Here is a 21,357-nt window from a genome sequence, read left to right as displayed (position 1 = left end):
ATAGCAACCCTATGAAGTGAGAACTATTATTTTCATCCTTATCTATTTGTACTGCTATAACAGAATACAATAGGCTGAGTGGCTTATTAGCATCAGAAATTTATTTCTCACTGTTCTGGAGGCTGGTAAGTCCAAGATCAAGGCGCTGGCAGATTCTGTGTCTAGTGAGAGCAACTTCCTGGTTCACAGAACTAATCACCTCCCAAAGGCTCTACCTCCAAATACCATTACTTTGGGGATCAGGTTTTGTGGAAATTAATAAAGGGAAGCCTCATTTAAAATGGCGGCAGGAGGCCAGAAGGGGGAGCTCCCACTCAGTATCACTCCAGGTCAATTACAGGAAAGGTCAATTATAGACCCTAACAGAAGTCCCTAACAAGAATCATTGATTACAGGAAGAAATGTACTTGCATCCCAAACACTATCCCAGCAACGCACCCAATGAAAAACCATCACCACCCTGAACTCTTGCTTTTCTCCAGTGGACTTTCATTCAAAACAACCCCTCTCAATTTCCTCCTTTTTCTCTATAAAATAATGTTCCTCTCCCTTGTTTGTTGGATTTGCCTATGGTCTGCTATAGCATGTACGTTCTGAATTGCAATTCTTTGGCTATTCCTAAATAAACTTGTTTTGGTGGTAAAATAACGGGATATTTTATTTTTAAGGTTGATAGTTTCAACATCAGAATTTTCGGGGGACACAAACATTCAGTCTACAGCAATTATCCTCATTTTTCAGAGGAAATAGCAAGTTGCCCAAGATTCTAAATAGCAGCAGAGGCACTAATCAAACCCAAGCCATCTGGCTCTGGAGTGGGTATTTTTAATCACCATGATGTGCTGCCTCCCACAAATCTCAATTTTAAAAGGTACTCAGGAGGAACAAGAGACCGGTACATGAAATTTTCCTTTACAGAAAACTTTTCTTGGATATTCCCTTTATAATAAACTACAAAATCCTATAAGTTTGCCCCCACATCCAGTTATGCTTTTTTTTTTTAAAGATTGGCATCTGAGCTAACATCTGTTCCCAATCTTCTTTTTTTTTTCTTCTTCTCCCCAAAGCCCCCCAGTATATAGTTGTACATTCTAGTTGTGAATGCCTCTGGTTGTGCTATGTGGGACGCTGCCTCAGCGTGGCCTGATGAGCGGTGCCACGGCCGCGCCCAGGATCCGAACCTGCAAAACCCTGGGCCGGTGAAGTGGAGCACATGAACTTAACCATGTGTTATTCTTTTATATACATGGTTTGCATTGGTCCAACCACCGTCAGAAATACATCTCCTCGTAGCATGTTTGGGAGTGCAGTTCAGCCAGACTGAAAGATTACCCTTCTTAGCTGATGTTTCTTACAGTTTACCCAAAATTCTGTGTCTCATAGATAAAATCTCTGTAGGAGTTCCATCAGGACAGGAGACTTACATAAGAATTTGTAGTTCATTGAAATGTCTACCCTTTAATACTCAAAATTAAAAAGAAACCTTTTCTGCAAGGTCAGCAATAAGAGCAAATCTAATGTAAGTCCTTTATTGATTAAAAAAAGTTGATTGCATTAATCTTTTTACTTTGTATCTTGTCTTTAGGTCATAAGTCACCAACTCTTCCGTGAGAGGGAACTACTTCTATTCCCTGAAGCTTTTAAAGAGGCTATAATAGCAGTAGAAAGTTATTTTTTAAAAATCAATCTACCATATAAGGCTTTAGGATCTACTTACTGGTTGAAAGACCCCTGACCCTGCCCATTCTTAAATGGTTCCTATATCGCTTTTGGAGTCTGAGCTTTAGTTTCAGAAATGATTAATTATTTAAATAGAAAAAAATAGTTGGCACTTAGCCCCTTACGACTTTTAAAAATTCTTCATGTGAGCAAATCTTAGAACTTTATAGACGTGTGATTCTGAGTAAAATATATACGAAAATGTTTCCCACTTTTTTTTTTTTTACTTTTTTGAAAAATTAACATGAATGACACAAAGGTCAAAACTTTCAGCAAAAGAATTTTGTGAAAATTATCGCCAGTGCTTCAAAGTGAGTGGACAAAGAAGGCGAGCGTGGAAGAATCTGTTTTCCTTCCATGGAGGTGTTTATTCGTTGGCACAGACCTAAGTCAGCCCACTGAAAGGCAAGCAGGATGTTTTTAAGTCCCCTTGGGCGGGTGAAGCAGGTGCTGGTTCTGCCTTATCATGCACTGAACTATGAATACGTGTTGAAAAATAGAAAGAGTTGATATGCAACGCTTTCACCTGGCAACCACTCACCTCTGCTAGTATAAAATAATGCTAAAAAAAGATTAGCACACAAAAGTCAGGATATGCCTAAAGAAACAGGCATCTCACAGCCCCCTTACATTCTGAGCTCTGTCCGCAGTGAGCAGGCCATGCTCAACACTGGGGGAAACAGAACGATTTATCAGGGAAACCGAACTGTGGGTTTGAATCCTAGCAGGACCATCTACAAGTTGTGTAACCTTGCCAAATTACCTAATCTAGAAAACGGGAATTATCCCAACCTTTAAAATCGAGAGAACTGAGAAAAGTACGTGAAAACAGCTGGCCTCAGTAGGCTCCCAGTAACCTAGCTTGCCCTTTCCCTTGGCGTGTCTAGGGCGGTTGGCGGCCTCATGCCCCGCGGACTCCCGCAGCTGGTTCACACAACGAAGGTACCAAACCCAACGGACACCTTCCCTTATGTGGGTACCGATCACTCATCCCCTTTCTCCTTCTCGGTGCTTCGGCCTTTTTCATTCTGCCTAGCCACCGAAGTCTAGACTGGTAGGATTCACTTCCAGCTCGCTTTGTAGAGTTGTAGGGTTGGGGAGAAATGTCTGTGGCACTCGCAAGAGATGAGCACCAAATAGGTCTCTTCCGTGCCCCTTATTAGCAACTCCGGAGCCAAAGCAGGGAGGAGGAGGGGAGGTGGCCCGAATCTGCGACCACGGGAAGGCCTCCTGCGCCCGCTCTGCTCCTCCGGGGCTCCGGGCAGGGCCTCGGGCTGGGAAGGCGGCTGCAGGGCGCCCGAGCGGTCGGACGGGGGAGCGAGAGGTAAAGCTTGCGGAGCGCGCCGAGCCGCCGGCGCCGCGGCTGGGAACCCGCGGCCGCGCCGAGCCCGCCGGGCCTGGGAGGCGGAGGCCGCGCGGGAGGCGGGGCAGCGGCGCCGGGGGGCGGGGGCGGGGGCGGGGGCGGTGTCTCCCCGCGCCGCGCAGGCGTTGCTCGCACCTTGTTGATTAGTCAGTGCTGGGAGCGCTGCTATGGCGCTTCTCAGACTCGGGGCTCCTCCTCACACGCTCGAGGCGGAGGGAAGGAGGGGAAAGAGGAGGAGGAGGCGAGCGGGCGGCCGCCGCAGCTGCAGAGCCGGGGCAAGAGGAGGCGGCGGAGCGGGAGCCGCCGCAGCCACCCGGGCCGCCGCCGCCCGCAGCCACACGGCTGCTGCGAGTGCTCTCGGGGCTTGAGGGCGCGCGGGGCGCCCCGGCCATGCCCCGCCGCGGCAGCTGAGCCGGGCGCGGGCCCCCTCCCTCCCTCCGTCCCGGCCCTCAGCCGCCGCGCCCCCGAGCTGCCGGCGGCCGGAGTGCCCGGTGCCTCCCGCGCGCCCCAGACCGCGAGCGGGAGCAGCGGCGGCCGCCGAGGCGCGGGTGGTGCCGGCGGCGGGAGCTCGGGGCTGCAGGAGGCGGGGAAGATGGACCCGGCGCCCTCGCTGGGCTGCAGCCTCAAGGATGTGAAGTGGAGCTCGGTGGCCGTTCCGCTCGACCTGCTGGTCAGCACTTACCGGCTGCCCCAGATCGCGCGGCTGGACAGCGGTGAGTCCCGGCCGGGCCGCCGGCGCAGGGCAGAAGGGCGCGGACCGCAGGCTCAGCGCGGCGGTGCGCGCGGGGCTCGGCAGGGTGGGACCCGGTGAGGAGTGGGCTCCCCCCGCCCCACCCCACCCCACTCCACCCCTGGAGTTGGCCGGAACGACTGCCGCAGCCCTGGCGCGTTGCTCTCAACTCCCCCCAGCAGCAGCTAGAGATGTGAAAATCAGAGCCCTTGCAGTGTAATTTAAAAGGACGCCTAAAAAAAAAATCACCATAGGGGAAACCTCTGCAGATAGTAATCTTGAAGGCGAGCGGTCTCTTCCCACCCGCCTGCAAGAATTACTCAACCTAGGAAACCCCGAAGAGTTATCTTTAGGCAACTTTCTTACAAAATAATTGTGCTTTGGGTGGCATCTTTGTTTTGGATGCTCTCCTCCCCCTTCCCCCACAAGAAGCTGCAGATTTAAGAGGAAAAGCTCCTGGGTGACCAATGAAAGGGATCACATTTCTCAGAGACCTTTTATTACAGCTTGTCTGTTTTGTTTAACCGAACTGAAAGTAATTTAGGGCTGTGTGTAGAAAACGTTTTTAGCAGAAGTGATGGTATGCTTAAGGTTAATTATTAGCTTCGCGCATTTCCAGCCTGGAAAAAATTTAAGTCACCAAAACCTATATTGACTCGGAACCTGAGCTCAGAACTAAGAAATGCTTGGATTTCCTGAAACTGACCACCAGAAACCAAGCAAACATCCCCCAGCCGTTGGTTCTGCAGTGTGACATCTGCAAACAAGTAGATAGATGGGCGTACTGGCTAGCAAGTAGACACCTTCAGTTTGAGAGTTGTGACATGTAAGGTGACAATTTAGGTGTGTTTTGTCTTCTCTTGTGTTTTCACAATAACTTCAGCTGATTTTTGGCTTTACGTGATTTCAGACTGTTTGCAGAAACGAGCTTGCTCTGCTGTGGGGCTGCTGGAATCACCTGGGCCCAGGCTGGCAGGCAAGCAGATAGAGCTGGGGTCACACAGGCCAAGTCAGAAGAGCCCTGAAGAGAAAGATGTCCTTTCAAGTCAGAAGGGATTGGGTTACTCCTTTTCTGGAGTACAAGAGTGTGTAACGTGAGCTGTATAAATGTCCAAAGGCATTTTATTCTGTTTCTTGTCTGTGGGGTTAGATTAGACGTTTGAAGTACTGATTCAAAAAATAAATGGAGGAAAGTTCATGAAAGCTGGAAAACAGTCTTGGCATGCTTGCTTGCCTTGTTTGCTTGGTGGTGGTCGTGGTGGGCACTAGTAATGAAGTGCAAATGAATCGAAGGAGAGACAAGTGGTGTGTTGAGGCATTTGTGCTTAGAGTGGGGCAGAAAGGGTTTTGTGCTTTAAATGTATCTGCAGATCTGAATCAGAGAGAGAGTGGGATCACGCAAGTATTTACAATGTTTCGTTTCCTCTTCCACTGTGCAAAATTGTGTATATTGGAAGGTTATGAGTCCTCACCTTTTCTGACCTTCTCTCATCTCTGCACGCTCTGCCAAAACTTCCTAGCTAAGCAGAGAACATTGGTGCATGGTGTAAAATTCACCCAAAAGCTTCATTAAACTGAAAGTTTAAAGAGGCTAAGTATCAGTTGCAGATGTAACTTTTAGCTTTATTATCCACTTTGCATATCCCTGCCATTCATAAAAAGGATCTGAATCAGCAGTGTAGTCATCCCACACTTCTTTTTAAAATTAGCATGTGGGTAGCAAGTCTTAACACTGTGTCCTTTCAAGCTGTGGAATGGATTTTGATCCCTGTGTAATTCCAATTCTTTATTGTAAATTTTCTCTTCTTACCACTTGAGAATCACAATGGCGCACACAAATTTGGAATCATAGCCAAATACTGCTTTATACCTTGCTTCTTTCACTTACTAATCCCATCTTATTTAAATACTTTTGATTTTAATAGCTGCATAATATTCCATGGGATGGCTATGTGATCTAGTCCTCTACGGGGGACATCAGGCTGCTTTATTTTTTACTACTATAAGTTGTGATATAATGAACACTCTTGTACATAAATCTGTTTGTTTGAGTTAGGCTATATTCCTGCCTTGCTGAATAAGCATGTTAATCCTTTTTAAGTCCTGGATATATATTGTAAAATTGCTTTAGAAACTAAAGGTGGTACTCATTTACACAAACAGAAGAATTGTGGGAGTACCACTCTCCCCACAGCCTTACAATATTATCTTCAAAAAGAAAGAAACAACCAACAAACTTTGCTGATTTGATGAGGAGAAAGTGTTAGCTTACCAATTAAATTTGGATAGACTTTGAATGAGTCGATCATAGATTCCATGCTTATTTTTAAACATGTTTCACAGCAATGCTTAGAACATGTTAAGGCCATGCCACCATATTTATAAATGCTGTGTGAAACCTCCAGTTTTGTGTGGTCCTCATCCTGTGTATATCCTTTTGCCGGTTTTAGTAGTGAAGGTACATTTTACACACAGACACCCTATACTTAGACATGAAAGGCAGTCATTTTCCAAATCACTTGTTTTAAAAGAGACTAGAAAGAAATTGAAAAACATGCCACTGGTTGACATTATGCCAGGAGAAAACTACTGGCTAATTTTAAGCAATCATTAAGGAACGTTAACATCTAATTTCATAACTCTTGATTATTGAATGCCTACTATGTGTTGGTACATTTCTCAGTGATTGATGTGTATTGTCTCAAATCCCCAGCATCCTGTTTTAAGGACTTTGGGAACCTGAGATTCAGAAAATTGAGTGACATGTGTAGCAAATGGTGGAGTGGAATCTTCAGCTGACTTTCTGACTCTAAAGACAGACGTTTTCTCTTAAACTGTACTACCTCCTTATACTAAATGGGAGTAGATTTAGAGTAGGTCTGATGTCTGCTCTAAATAGCCTCACTGTCTCTGAGAGCTTGAGGACCAGAAAGTCAATATTTTTAAAACAGTGTAGACACTGAATTAAGTGCTGGTCTCATCCATCATATTTAGGCGTCTTTCTACTTCCCAGAGGAGTAGCTGAAAAGAGGTAAGAAGCAATGGGGAAGAAGAGAGGATGGAATCAAGGAAGGGAAAAAGTGGAGTCTGAGGGCTTAGAGTATGTAGATGTGTCTGAGATTACTCCTCAGTACACTTGCTGTGCTTAAAATATTAACTACACAGTAAGTAAAGAACTCTCCAGTTCTTTGCATTATGCATGTCACTCATGAAATGCCAGTCAGATAGACACATTCAGTATTACATCTCTAATGGTGAAATTTGTCATTGTATGATAAGAGAAATACAAAATTAGTGAGTCTTTATGTCAGATGTCTCATGAATCTTTCTGGAGAATTCAAAGAAGAGTACTCTAGCCATTCCCCTCAGTAAGATGCATCTCGGTCAGCCGAGGTTTAAGTCAGCAGTGCAATTAAGATTGGATATTTAACCTGATCATCAATCTTAGAAATGGTTGGCTGTAGAACCAGGTTCAACAAATGTGTTTATGACTTAGAGGACAATGCTAATACCCACCCCATCTCCAGCCATTCTCACTCAAAACTAGATGGGTGAGACATTGTTCATTCTCTGTCTATTCAGTATTTTTCTTGGAAAGGCTTCGACAGGTTGGTCTACACCAGTGTTCTTCCAACTTTTTTGCTCCTGTAACTCCTAAGAGTTTCTGTAAATCTCTGTACTCTATGCACATCTTTAAGCTAACTGTTGGGGCCGGCTCCTTGTCTGAGTGGTTAAGTTTGCACGCTCCGCTGCGGCAGCCCAGGGTTCGGATCCTGGGCGCGGACATGGCACCGCTCGTCAGGCCACGTTGAGGTGGCGTCCCACATCCCACAACTAGAAGGCCCTGCAACTAAGATATACAACTGTGTACCAGGGGGGTTTGGGAAATAAAGCAGAAAAAAAAAGATTGGCAACAGTTGTTAGCCCAGGTGCCAATCCTTAAAAAAAAAAAAAGGAAGATTGGCAACAGTTGTTAGCCTAGGTGCCAATCTTTAAAAAAGTAAAAAATTAAGCTAACTGTTAAGTTTTTCAACCTAAATTTAAGTAGTTGCAAAAGATTTCATTTTTCAGCATATTGTAAATATTGGTCTTTTAAATTGTTACATTGTTTAAAAACCTCTAGTAGGGTCCATGTTTGGTTCCCAGTATCATTCATTTTTTTTCTATTTTATTTTTTATTAAGGCTATGATAGTTTACAACCTTGTGAAATTTCAGTTGTACATTATTATTTGTCACTCATATTATAGGTGCACCACTTCACCCTTTGTGTCCACCCCTCTTCCCCCCTTTCTCCTGGTGACCGCTAATCTGTTCTCTTTGTCCATGTGTTTATTTATCTTCCACATATGTGTGGAGTCATACAAAGATTGTCTTTCTCTGTCTGTCTGATTTCAGTTAACATAATACCCTCAAGGTCCATCCATGTTGTAAATGGGATGATTTTCCTTTTTTATGGCTGAGTAGTATTCCATTGTGTATATATACCACATCTTCTTTATCCAATCATCAGTCAGTGGGCACTTAGGTTGCTTCCACGTCTTGGCTATTGTGAATAATGCTGCAGTGAACACAGGGGTGCATGGGTCTCTTTGAATTGCTAATTTCAAGTTCTTTGGATAAATACCCAGTAGTGGGATGGCTGGGTCATATGGTATTTCTGCTTTTAAGTTTTTGAGAAATCTCCATACTGTTTTCCATAGTGGCTGCACCAGTTTGCATTCCCACCAGCAGTGTATGAGGATTCCTTTTTCTCCACAACCTCTCCAACATTTGTTACTATCAGTTTTAGATATTTTTGTCATTTTAATGGGTGTAAGGTGATATCTTAGTGTAGTTTTGATTTGCGTTTCCCTGATGATCAGTGATGATGAGCATCTTTTCATGTGCCTATTGGACATCCGTATATCTTCTTTAGAGAAATGTCTGTTCATATCCCCTGCCCATTTTTTGATCAGATTGTTTGACGTTTTGTTGTTGAGTTGTGTGAGTTCTATATATATTATGGAGATGAACCCTTTGTCAAGGGGTTCAAAAATTTACAAATATTTTTTCCCAGTTGGTGGATTGTGTTTTTTGTTTCAATCCTGTTTTCCCTTACTTTGAAGAAGCTCTTTAGTCTGATGAAGTCCCATTTGTTTATTCTTTCTATTGTTTCCCTTGTCTGAGAAGACATGGTGTCCAAAAAGATCCTTTTGATACTGATGTCAAAGAGTATACTTGCCTATATTTTCTTCCAGAAGTCTTATGGTTTCAGGTCTTACCTTTAAGTCTTTGATCCATTTTGAGTTTATTTTTGCGAATGGTGTAAAAGAATGGTCTATTTTCGTTCTTTTGCATGTGGCTGTCCAGTTTTCCCAACACCATTTATTGAAGAGACTTTCTTTTCTCCAATGTATGTTCTCAGTATCATTCATTTTTAAACATGCATAAGTAAGTTCTTAAACAGTTAAAATTTTTTCACCTTTCTTTTTCTCCTTAAATTCAGATTTCCATTTCCTCTCCCTTACAGAATTCCATTACAATATAATATATTTTTGTGCTTGAAAATGTCTTATTGATTACTTTGTCATACTTTCTGCAACAAAAAAGTATATAAATTGAAACCCAGTATTTTCTATTTCTTTTGACCACAGGGCTCTTTGTATTTAAATATTTCAGGTTGTTTAAACAAAGAATTGGAAATTACCTGATTTAGAAAAGGAGGTGTTACCCAAATGCTGGAGCCTTTCACTCCTCAACCTGCGTTAGCATTTTTGTTTGTTTTTTTGTGAGTTGCCCTGAGGTGGTTACATCCTGGGGTAATGCCCTTTAGAAAGATCTGAGGAAGGTACTGCAAATGCATTACTTTTGTAAAGGGAGTGAAGGACAGCTTCCATTCACCAGGGATGGATGTTCCTCCATCATGGTCATGGTCCCAGGCAGGTCAATTTTTAGGCAAGAGAATATTTGGAAGTTGGGGATCTGGAAATTGACTTCCTTACAGATGTAATGGTGAACTCTTTGGGAAATGCTGGCTTTGCTTCAAACATGTATTGAAGGTTCGAAGAATGTTGCTCTTGTAGGGACCTGAAATTGGCCACCCCAAGATATGTCTCTTTGGCATCAGGATTATTTGAGGCTGATTGCTTTTGATAAACTGGGACAGGGAAGGAGGCTCTGAGGAATGGAACTTGCCCCTTGTTAGGACACATTTATGTTTGTAAGGTAAATCTCTATCTGTAAAGATACCTCCCTCTCTGTACCAGGAAGAAGAAAGGAGATGACCTTCTCTCTAGAAACTCTTAATCAATACCAAAGGCAAGGACTTAAAATCTACATTTTATTGTGCTTCTCTGGTAACCTCCTGTAACTGACTTCCCTCCCCCTCCCAACGTTGGCATCTCCTTAAAGATTAAAGAATCTTTCTTTAGGCTGGGAACCGATTGCAGCGCTCATCTGTGACCCCCCAGCCCAAGGTAACACACCTGCCACCCCGCGGCGTTCACTGAGACAGCGGACCTATCTGCCGTTTCCATCAAGCGCTATGCTGACAGAGCAGCCTCGTGACTATTGTGGGAGGGACATTTCAATCACATGTGAAACACCCTGTTTGGGGGTATATAACCACTATGTGCACCCCACTTCTTCGGTGCCCTTTCTTCCTTCGGGAAGACTAGCAATTTTCTCTTGCTATTCTGTCTCATGTGAATTTAATTCATTCTCCGGCCAGATGAACCCACATTTGGGAAGAGGAAATGTCTTCCTCCCCTACACTCTAGAGCAGTGAAAGATGAGTTTATGGCCCTGGTTGTTGAAGGGAAGAGGAAGACCAAGGTTGCATGGACTGAGAGAAAAAAAGATGGTAGGAGTTGGAGGCAGCCGCGTAGATAGATCAGCAGATCTCCTTCCTAGCTGTGTGGAGGAAGCGGATCTGATTCTAAGCCCCAGGTGTGTTGGGACTGTGGAACTTTGGTTCTTGCTTTGTGTTGTGGGCTTCGGTAATTTTACTGTTTAAGTGCCTGGAGGGCTGAAGGAGCAGAAACAGTGACCCTCAGATCAAAGAGAGGCTCCAGGTGGCTGTTTGCAAATGTCAAAGATGTTTCCAGATCTGTGTCTTATCCTTGAAATTAATGTAAATTCTCAAAATCTCCATGATTGATGTTACTTTAATATATATATTAACAGTTTTTTTCTAAAGTAATTTACTGTAAGTCTTGTTCCAGGAAGATATGCTGTGCTTTTCTGTGGCTTCATTTCCCCTGGCATTCTGTATCTTAAAAGGGTACATATGCCCCGGGTGAGAGAGACAGTAGTTTAAAGGATCTGGATCTGGAGCCTAGAAACCTCCATTGATACAGGTATTGCCATTTCATAGCCATGCAATCTTGATCAGGTCTCTTAACACTTTGTTTTGTAGTTTTCTCATGCAGAAAAATGTACGTTACACTTGCCCATCTGTCTCATAGTTACCCATTAATTTGTTTATTCAATCAGCTAATATTTATTTAAGCCCCTGCTATGTGTCAAGCCGTGTTATAGGTATTGGGACAACAGCACTGAACAAATCAGACTGAAAGCTCTGTCCTCATGCAGCCTCCATTCTTGTGTATCTGCTTACTATGATAATTAGTTGTAATAGTTTATGTGAAATGCATATGTATTTCAAAACAGTATACATATATGAGATTTGTATAGTGGAGGTGCAGACCAGTTGAGGGGGAGGCTTCAGATTATATCATTTAGGCAACAGAAGTCCACTGAGTAATAAATAGATTTTATTATCCTTGTCCAGATAAAGAAACTGAAGGCAGTGTGCTGGGCGACACTTTAGTCTGTTTCCTTCTGCCTAATCCAGGTTATTGATTTAGAAATCCACAGCTTATAGAAAGGTGATGTAAGGTCTTTCTCAGAGAGAAAGTGTTATAAACTGACTAATCCAAGATTGAGCTTGGGATAGACCAGAGCAGTAAGTTAGTTAGGAAAGGAACTTTTTTTTAGTTTATTGATGTCATAATAGTTTATAACATTGTGAAATTTCAGTTGTACATTATTGTTTGTCAGTCACCATATATATGTGCCCCTTTACCCCTTTTGTCCACCCCCCAAGTCCTTCCCCACTGGTAACCGCTAAACTGTTCTCTTTGTCAATGTGTTCATCTTCTACATGTGAGTGAAATTATATGGTGTTTGTCTCTCTGTCTGCTTATTTCACTTAACGTAATACCATGAAGGTCCATCCATGTTGTTCCAAATAGGACGATTTTGTCCTTTTTTTGTGGCTGAGTAGTATTCCATTGTATATATATCTCACATCTTCTTTATCCAATCATCAGTCATTGGGCGCTTGGGTAGCTTCCACGTCTTGGGTATTGTGAATAATGCTGCAGTGAACATAGGGGTGCATGGGTCTCTTTGAATTGTTGATTTCAAGTTCTTTGGATAAATACCCAGTAGTGAGACAGCTGAGTCATATGGTATTTCTATTTTTAACTTTTCGGGAACTCTCCATACTGTTTTCCATAGTGGCTGCACCAGTTTGCATTCCCACCAGCAGTGTATGAGGGTCTCCAGGAAAGGAACTTTTAACTTAATCCAGATGCACATGTGAATCTGACCAACTGCTACCAAGACACTTCAGTCTTTTTTTTTTTTTTTTTTTAGCACGTATTCATTGCTACCTTTAACTGGGTTGATGGTGACTTTCTGAGCACCTGTAGTTATATAATTGTTAGCAGGAAAGAAGAGCCTAGTATATAACATTATACAAAAAGTGGGCGATGAAGGAAGTCTCTTGAGTGTTCTTTTATATACCATATACTTTTACTTTCCTCTGGTTATCACCTGTTTTAATTGGCCATGGCTAAAAATTATGAAAAAAGAATAGGAGAGGACCTTGTAGAGGACAGTAGATGGTGATAAACATTTAGACCCACAAGACAAGATTTGGACATAGCTCCTTCAGTGCTCTAGCTTTTCAAGTAAGGTGATTATTTTGAAAGTCTTAAATGAGTATCTACATGACCAGTAAAAAATCTTAAGATGCTCAGTTCCTCTGTAAAAGGAAAGCTGGTTTGACCATTGTGATTGACTGCATCATAGTTTAAAGAGAGAGTATTTTAGTCTCTTTGCTCTTTTGGCTGCCTTATTGAAATAGCAAGTTCTACTAGACCAGCTTGTAAACTCATTTATTTTTGTTTGAGATTCCTGAAGTATCTGTCTTTTCACTTACTGACTGGCAGTTCTAGGAAGAAGCAAACTCCCTCTGGTCTTCAGCAGGATTATCAATCTTAAGAGCACCAGCTATTATATGCAACCTGAAAAATAACTTTATTGCTGGTTTATGTATTATTTTGTCATACTTGACAAAATGTAAAACCTGTTAAAATATTTTAAATCTCATGGGGGTGATTCTTCTTTTAGAAGACATTTCCACTGAAGATGCCCCCCCCAACATTGCAGCTCCCACTTGGCTCCCAGTTTCACGAGAATGTTTACTTGAATTTCAGGTTAAAGATATCTAAAATTATTTTTACTATTTCCAAGCTCCCAGCACAATGCAAGTAGGAAGAACTGGAAAAGCATTTAATAAATGAATGAGCAAATCTCAGTATTAAAAATTTTCAGGTCCAAAATATCCATATTACTAAACCTCTCGGTGACCTCTGCAAGTCGGAAATAGAAGTTCACTTTTGTTTCACTTGAGGTAGACATTGTATTCTTAAATATACAAATTGGAACTAAGATGGTAGGTCCTAAAATTACAGTAGGAAATATACAAACCAGTGGTTCATCACGATGAAATAATGATTCTTAGGGTCATTAGTTATCAATATTTTAAATTATTTCTGGAAATTACAACTCATTTTTAGATGTTTTGCTTTCTTGCTACTTTCGTTCTGAAATTAAGATGCCTTCTTTACATATTATATGTAGCTATGTCATTGAATCTTTAATCTTATATAGACTAGGATGCCATAAAGCTTCGGAACTAGTCAACTCTTAATACAATGAAGAAAAAGCCTGATTGGATAGTCGGCTAACCATTGAACTATCCATTGTCTCATCTTCTCAGGGCACCAGGGATTTTACTTCTAAGCAAAGCAAGCCACTTGGTTTAAATAGTGTTACAAAACTACAACTGCTAATTTGGTACAGTTGTCATCTTCCTAGAATAGCCCCAAGATTGACTGGAAACCATAGTGTCTTGATCCCAGGCAATGAGTTTCCTTTTATGCCGTTGCAGGAGTATTACAGAGTGGTAAAAGAAGGAAAAAACAATGTTCTGAGCCCCTTTCCAGTTTTGTGGATGAACTACTTTACAATTATACAGCAAGTCATTTTATTTGATTCTGCCAGTTCTTAAACCTAGTTTGAAGTATTCAAATACCACTTGAGATTTGATAGCTTAATGGTTGTTTAATAAATACCAAGTTAGTGAATTTTAGATGCAATATGAAGTCTTATAGTTATGAAGGTATTTGTTATTCAGGTTAATATTTGACATCTACAGTAAGTTAGTATGATTAGGGCTGGTTATGGCTTAGAAGGGAATGTAACTGAGCAGTGCTTGTGTATATACCCCTGTGAAGATTTAAAATAAGTTACGTTCTGTTGTTTTTCTCCACTCAGTAGAGAAAAATTTTCTCCACCGGGCATTTTTTTTTAAAGATGACAGTTTTCTCAGGACCAATCTTTTAGATGTTAGAAATGAAAATTTTCTCTTTGTAATTAGTTCACATTGACAATATTTTTCTCCTAGCAGGGAACTAGGTTGAAGTATCTAAAAGTAACCAGAAAAGGGTAAATGTTTACTTTTCTATTTTTAAATTTATCTGTTACATTGAAAGTGATTAGGAGCACTGGTTAGAACAGATTCTGTCATCTGTTCAAAAAAAGGCTAATGAAATGCCTGAGGAAGCCCACTTGAATAGCTCCAAGACATCGATTTGTGTATACACTGTATTGGTGATAGCACTTTGAATTGCTTCTATCTTCCTTTAGGAGAAATGGGCCATCAAGGAGTGGTCGGAATCAAAGAACTGACGTCTATTCCATTATCATTCCTGGTTCTCAGTAGCTTATTCTCTGAGATCTTCAATTTTAGTCTGTTGAAACAGACTAAAGGTTAACATTTAAAATAACACCAGATCCGTTTTTACCTTGTACCACTGACACACAAAAACAATCAAACATCAGACCCATGTTAAAAACAATTTAATTAGTTATGTCTAGAGAGAGGGCTCTAGAAGTTTCAGATTACCTACTTAAAAATAAGTAACATAAAGCTTTATACAGTTATTCTGCTGTTATTTTTTTCCTGTTTATTTTGGTCCCATCTTTTGATCAGTTAAGAGAAAGGGATCCACTGAGAGTAGACAAGATCAGAAGAAATTTTCACAAGCTCATCATGGCCAGGTACATCAGTTAAGGTTAATTTCAGTTGTATATAACAGAACAAAAAAAGATAGCGGCTTAAACAACATGGAGATTTCTTTCCTTTTCGTATAAAAGAAATCTGAAGGTACATAGTCCAGGACTGCTATGGCAGATCCACAGAGTTAAGGACCCAGGTGCCTCATGTCTTTTTGCTCTGTCATCCTCAGCAGGTAGTTTTCACTTCATGGTCCTTAGTGGCTGCTGGAGCTCTAGCCATCATGTCTGCATCCCAGACAGCAGGAAAGGCAGAAGGGTATGTCTTACCGCCCGTCCTACACTGCACTTCACTTACATCTCATTGGTTAGGACTTACACACTCCTATATGGGCAGGAAGGCAAGGAACTGAAGTCTTTTAACTGGACACAGTGCCCAGGCGTTCTTAGTGCAGGAGAGGGGAGCACTGGATATTGGGAGCCGCCTAGCAGCCTCTACCGCTCAGATTTTTGCTTTGCTGCCTTTTCTTCACTTTTTTCTCCTACTCAAAACTTACTAAAATAGCACGCATTGGGCGCTGATTCCTTGACATCTCCTTATTCAGGTTCTTACTCAGCTAAGATAGTGTGAACTTCTTCCCCCAACTTCCTGTTCTCTCTTCATCCTTGAGCATGAGCTAAAACCCTAAAACGGTTGTGAATAAGAGGCCCTTTATTACAGGTGAAAGTACTTTATAAGTGAGCCGTGGAAAGCTGTGTACTTGTAAGAAATTGTTATAAGGCTCTCTCACATTCCTTTTTGGCTTGTGTCCTTTTCCGATTATGTCTGTGATCTGATGCACACAATGTGAATAGTTGTCCACTTTTTTAAATGTATTTTTTTTCCTGCTCTCCTTCTTTTGCCGGAGAGGCTTGGTGGCTGTGTTTTAAAAAAATATTTACTGTTTTCCCCCAGATATCATTTGTATAGAGAATTTGGAAAATAGTAGACCAAAAAATGATAAAAATGAATATGTTTTAATTCCAGAGGTTATATAACTTGTTATATAACCGTTATTAACATTTTCCTATTGTGCAGGCCTGGCATATGAATGGAGACTATATCTAAAAGTGGGACCAAAAAAACCCCTGCTTTTTAAATTTTACATTAGATCATGAACATTTTACTTCATTATTAATATTCTTTAAAAATAAAATTGTCATGACTGATGCTCTGTTATTATCAATAAACCATTATTTATTCGACCATTTTCCAGTTGTTAGATATTTAGTTGTTTTGAGGCTGTCTTTGTACTTAAATTTGTCAGTTTTATATATCATTATTTTGGGTTCCTGGAAATGAGATAATTATTCAAAATTTATCATTTTTAGATTGTTGGTATATATTGCTAAATTGTATCCAGGAAAGTTTGTACCCTTAGCAGTGAATGAATAATATCATTATACATCATTGAATATCTTAGGTGTATTTTAGTCTTGACTAAATGATTTAAAAATTGGCCCTTTTTCTAATTTCTATTGCTTTGACTCCTAGTAGAATAACTTCAATAATTTTATCTTTTTTGTGTGAATTTTCTGAGTTCGTTGTTCAATTTCTTGGTAGAGTTTTTTTTTTTTTTAAAGCTCTTGTTTTATTACAAGAGCTTTAATTAGAGTGTCCTTTATTCTTGGTTTCTGCAAGATGTTTACAAATAATTCCCAGGTTTTATGTGAGTCTAATCACTTTTTTTTTTTAAAGATTTTTTATTTTTTCCTTTTTCTCCCCAAAGCCCCCCAGTACATAGTTGTATATTCTTTGTTGTGGGTCCTTCTAGTTGTGGCATGTGGGACGCTGCCTCAGTGTGGTTTGATGAGCAGTGCCATGTCCGCGCCCAGGATTCGAACCAACGAAACACTGGGCCGCCTGCAGCGGAGCGCGCCAACTTAACCACTCAGCCACAGGGCCAGCCCCGAGTCTAATCACTTTTTAAACTTCCTTTCTATTTTTCTTCAGTTAATAAGTAGGTATTACCTCTGTTTCTGAAATAGAATAATTGTGATTAATTTACTTTTCTTTATCAAGCTGGATATTGGCTTTAAATGTTATGTTATGTTGCATTGTGGCCACTCCTCTGAAAAAAAGAATCTCTTTCCATTGTATAAAATAAGATAATCTTGTGAAAATCTTGGTAAAACCATGTTGTGTATTCACAACTGTAATTATGTTTGAGTTCAAGTCAGAGAGAGTTCCCCACAGATAGTTCGTTGTTGATAAATTCCTCTGCATTGCATGAAACTGAGATGACAGACTACGTTTGCCACTGTTTGGTTTTAAAGACTAAGAATAAATTGACAAGTTTATAGAAATATTTCATTCTTTTGCATATACTCCAGAGCGAAACCGAAGTGCTACATTTTGGGCAGTTAGAGTTTTCTATGCCAGTTCCTAGTCCCCCCCCTTGTAAAAGCTCGACTCTGGCAACTTGAGAGCCCGTTGAAGCTTAGAATGTGAGTGCCAATGCGAGAGAATGAATAATAGAGATTCACAGATAACTTTGATACAGGGAGAGAAGCAAATATGATAGTTTGAATGTCATTTTATTCTTCTGTTGGATACCTGTGTAAATGTTGACTTCATTGTAATGGCTAAAGAAAGGAATCGGAGATAGGAGAGGGAAAGCCCAGTGGAATTCTCTCTCTCTGTACAGGCAGTGATGGATGGGGAATAAAATCCATATCCTGCTGCCACACTTGACACCTGAGGACTCTGTAAGGTAGATCGGGTAGTTTATGAATTGTTCTCACTCCTCCCTCAGTCTTTTCTTTTTCTTGGCTCACTTGGGAAGATGTCAATCTGGGTAGGTTATATGTGATTGAATACTGTACCATGGATAGCAGAGGAGTTTTATGCTGATAAATGGAGCTAGAGGAGGAGGGAAGAAGGAAAATATATGAACTAAGTATTAATACCATTTATAGTCGATCTAGTTTTTTTGTTACAATAAGATAAAACTTCATTTCCCCTGATTATAAACATAAGGTATTCATTATGAAGAATTTGAATACATAAAAATATTTAAAAACTAAAGATAATCTGAAGTCCTACAACCCTGAGGTAACCACCCTCAACACTGACTGTCTTTGCAGGCATCCTCTGTTCACCCTAACACACAGACACACACACATACACGCTCACACAGACACACACACACTTTCTAACAATTTTATATGAACAAGGCATTGTAGCTACTGCTTTTTCTTTTTTACTCTCTCCCTTCACATCAACCCCCATTTCTCCAACCCTGCCCACCCACACAATCCACTTTAATGATCCCATGAGTATCCTTCATATTTTCTCCATACTCATCTAATCCTATATCAACATTAGATATGTATATACAAAGACATATACTGAAACAGATTTCTCTTGTTGCTTTATAATAATGGGATTATATTATACATACTTATACATACTTTTTGGTCTCTTATATCACTCATGGGAATCTTTTTGAATCATTTGGTATAAAACAAATTCATTCTTTTTGAAGAGCTGCATAATATTCTATGGTGTGGAAATACTCATTCTTCTGTTGATTAGTGTTCAGTTTGTGTCTGGTTATTGGCGTCTGTGAATTATTCTTCACTAACCTTCATGTATTTAATGTCATTAATTTGTTCGTTGTTTCTGTAGAAGTCTTTGGTTTCTATCTCATATCTTTTACTTCTCCCCCCAAATATCTTTGATACCATTGTCTTCCTGATTCTCTTAATCTCACATGCAAAGACCAAAATTAAATCTTTTAAAAAAAAAATGTTGGGAAAGTGAGTCTTCTGCCCCACTATCAAAACCCTGTTCACAGAAGTGGAATTGATTTAATAAATGTTGCCAAAATGCTATCCAAAAAGTTCATAACAATTCTCCTTTCTGTCATTGAAGTATGAGAATGCCATTTCTCCACATCTGTGACATTAGGTATTATACAGTTTAAAAAAAATATTTGCCAGCCTGATGGATGCAAAATGAGATCTGATTGTTATGTTAATTTGCATTTCCCTGACTATTAGTGATTTTGTACCCTTTTTATCACTTAGACTTGTTCTTCTGCAAATTGAAATCATACTTTTTGCTGTTTTTTCTATTGTTGGCTTATTCTTGCCAATTTCTAGATGCTATTTGTGTATGATAGAGATGTTTTTCCTTATTCACATTTATCTTATCTGTTGACTTTGTTTATATTGTATTTATCCATTTGAGTTAAAATTTTCTTTTTCCTTCTCCCCCAGGCCCCCCAGTACATGGGTGTATATTCTAGTTGTAGGTCCTTCTAGTTGTGCTATGTGGGACACCGCCTCAGCATGGCTTGATGAGCGGTGCTGTGTCCATGGCCAGGATCCCAACTAGTGAAGAAACCCTGGGCCACCAAAGTGGAGCGCACGAACTTAACCCCTCTGCCTTGGGGTCGGCCCCTAAGAGTTTTTAATTTTTACATGGGCAGGCAAGTCTCTTTTTCTGCTGTTTTCACTCTTGGCGAAGAAAGAACTCTCTGACCCCTCTACATGTAGTCTCTTAGATTTTCTAGGAAGATTGAAAAAAATTTTTTATTTAAGTTGTTAGTCCATCTGGAATTAATTTTTGCAGATGACCTAAGATTTTTATTTTCTCCTAGATTGTTGTTGTGCCGGCCCATTTATTCAAAAGTGTGCTTACTGAATTGAACTATCTTTGTCAAATTTATTGTGCTGCTTAACAGCAGAAAAAACACACTTCAGCCACACCTGTCTGTCAGGGAATGCCTTGGGCTGTGATCTGAGAACACATACGGTTAATGAAATCTAAAAACAATCCTTTATTCCCCAAAGAAGAGGAGTTGTGACTAGAGCTGTCCCTAATCTTCATTTATTCTTCTTTTCCAATGGCTGTGGGAGGCCTGAGATTTGTTTTTCTAAAGAAAATTTTAATTCATTTTAAAACCAGTTGCTACCCTGGTGAGTCTGGGAAATGATAGTAACTTGTTAAATGCTTTCTGGAAGCATAGTCCAGATGCTTTGGCAATAAGTTTTCTCCAGGGAAGATTTTGTTTTAAAATGATACTTTACTAAGCTGCTGTTCATATGTGTGTGTGTGTGTGTGTGTGTGTGCGCGCGCGCATGTGTGTATGTAAGAGGGAGTATATGCCATTCAGGATTTAAGAAACATTTGCAAGTTGCACTCTACTTTAGACTACTTAATTAATTGAAAGTATATTTCCCCTATTATTTTTTGGATGAGGAACACGCTTTCACACATTATTCCTAATGTGTCTATTGCTTAAAAATTCCATAATGACCCACATCTGTTCATTGTTAAAGACTTAAAGTAAATTTCTCTTAGATTTTCCTTACCTCCCCAAAAATATTTGGTGGCATTGTCTTCCTGATTCCTCTTAATTTCACATGCAAGGACCAAAATTAAATCTTTTTAGGAAAAATGTAGGGCACTGTGGACCTTATATCTCAATGTCAAGACCCAGACTGTCTGCATAAATAAAGGAGAAATAAGTATGAGAAGAGGCCATACAACATAGATTATTCTCTGAGACTTTTTCTACTACATGACCTTTGTATAAAACTACAACAAAATTTCAATCCTGCGTTCCCTGCGGGACTTTATTAGGTTGGAGTTGAGTCTATGTAAAGGTTTTATCACTTCTCTTTTTAGACATGTCTTTCTAAGCCATCCAGGAGCAGGCATCCTGTCTTCTTTTTGTTGTACATTTCGCAGGGTCTAGTAGGACCACCAGGTGTCCACCAGATGGATCAGAAATCTTGTCTGAATGACCCTGCCACAGGGTTCTCGGGACAATCCAGCTTATCCCTAAAGTATTTGCAAGCTCTGCCCCCATACACACACAGGTGCACGTACTCTGTTCTTCACCTTCTGACCTTTTAGCAAATTCTGGGCAAAGAAAGAGGTGATAAGCCACTCCTTGCTGCTTCACCTCAAGGCTTTTAGAGTTCTTTCCCAATCTCTGACTTCTCAAAATATCTCAAACCTAGAAGAGACCCAATATATGAGTATATGTCTTACTTTAGGACTTACTGAATTATATCTACATATATTAACCTCATAGAAATAAGGCGAAAAATATTCTGAGGCTAGGTGAAGCCAACAGCATTAAAATTTTGCTGGTAGAGTACTGAGATTTGGCTGTACTGTTTAATCAGAAGCTGTTTAAT

The 21,357-nt window shown here is 40.4% G+C and overlaps 1 protein-coding gene across 4 annotated transcripts in view; it reads left to right on the top strand.

The window, feature by feature from the left end:
* Positions 1–21,357, top strand: part of GAREM1 (GRB2 associated regulator of MAPK1 subtype 1) — a 209,410-nt gene that overhangs the window by 17,302 nt on the left and 170,751 nt on the right. Inside the window, exon 1 of one of the 4 annotated variants that reach the window (XM_070627543.1) lies at positions 3,223–3,795. The exons of 2 other annotated variants lie outside the window; for them this stretch is intronic. In XM_070627543.1, coding sequence (XP_070483644.1) covers positions 3,675–3,795 — 121 coding nt within the window. In that variant the 5' untranslated portion in view covers positions 3,223–3,674. Of the gene's footprint in view, positions 1–3,222; positions 3,796–21,357 lie in introns of those variants that run through there. One more of the 4 variants, XM_070627540.1, reaches the window with a different exon arrangement.

Source organism: Equus przewalskii, chromosome 7 (assembly GCF_037783145.1).
Source record: "Equus przewalskii isolate Varuska chromosome 7, EquPr2, whole genome shotgun sequence".
NCBI lineage: Eukaryota > Metazoa > Chordata > Mammalia > Perissodactyla > Equidae > Equus > Equus przewalskii.
Note: the sequence above shows the minus strand (reverse complement) of the source record. Positions and strands in the feature narration are given on the sequence as shown.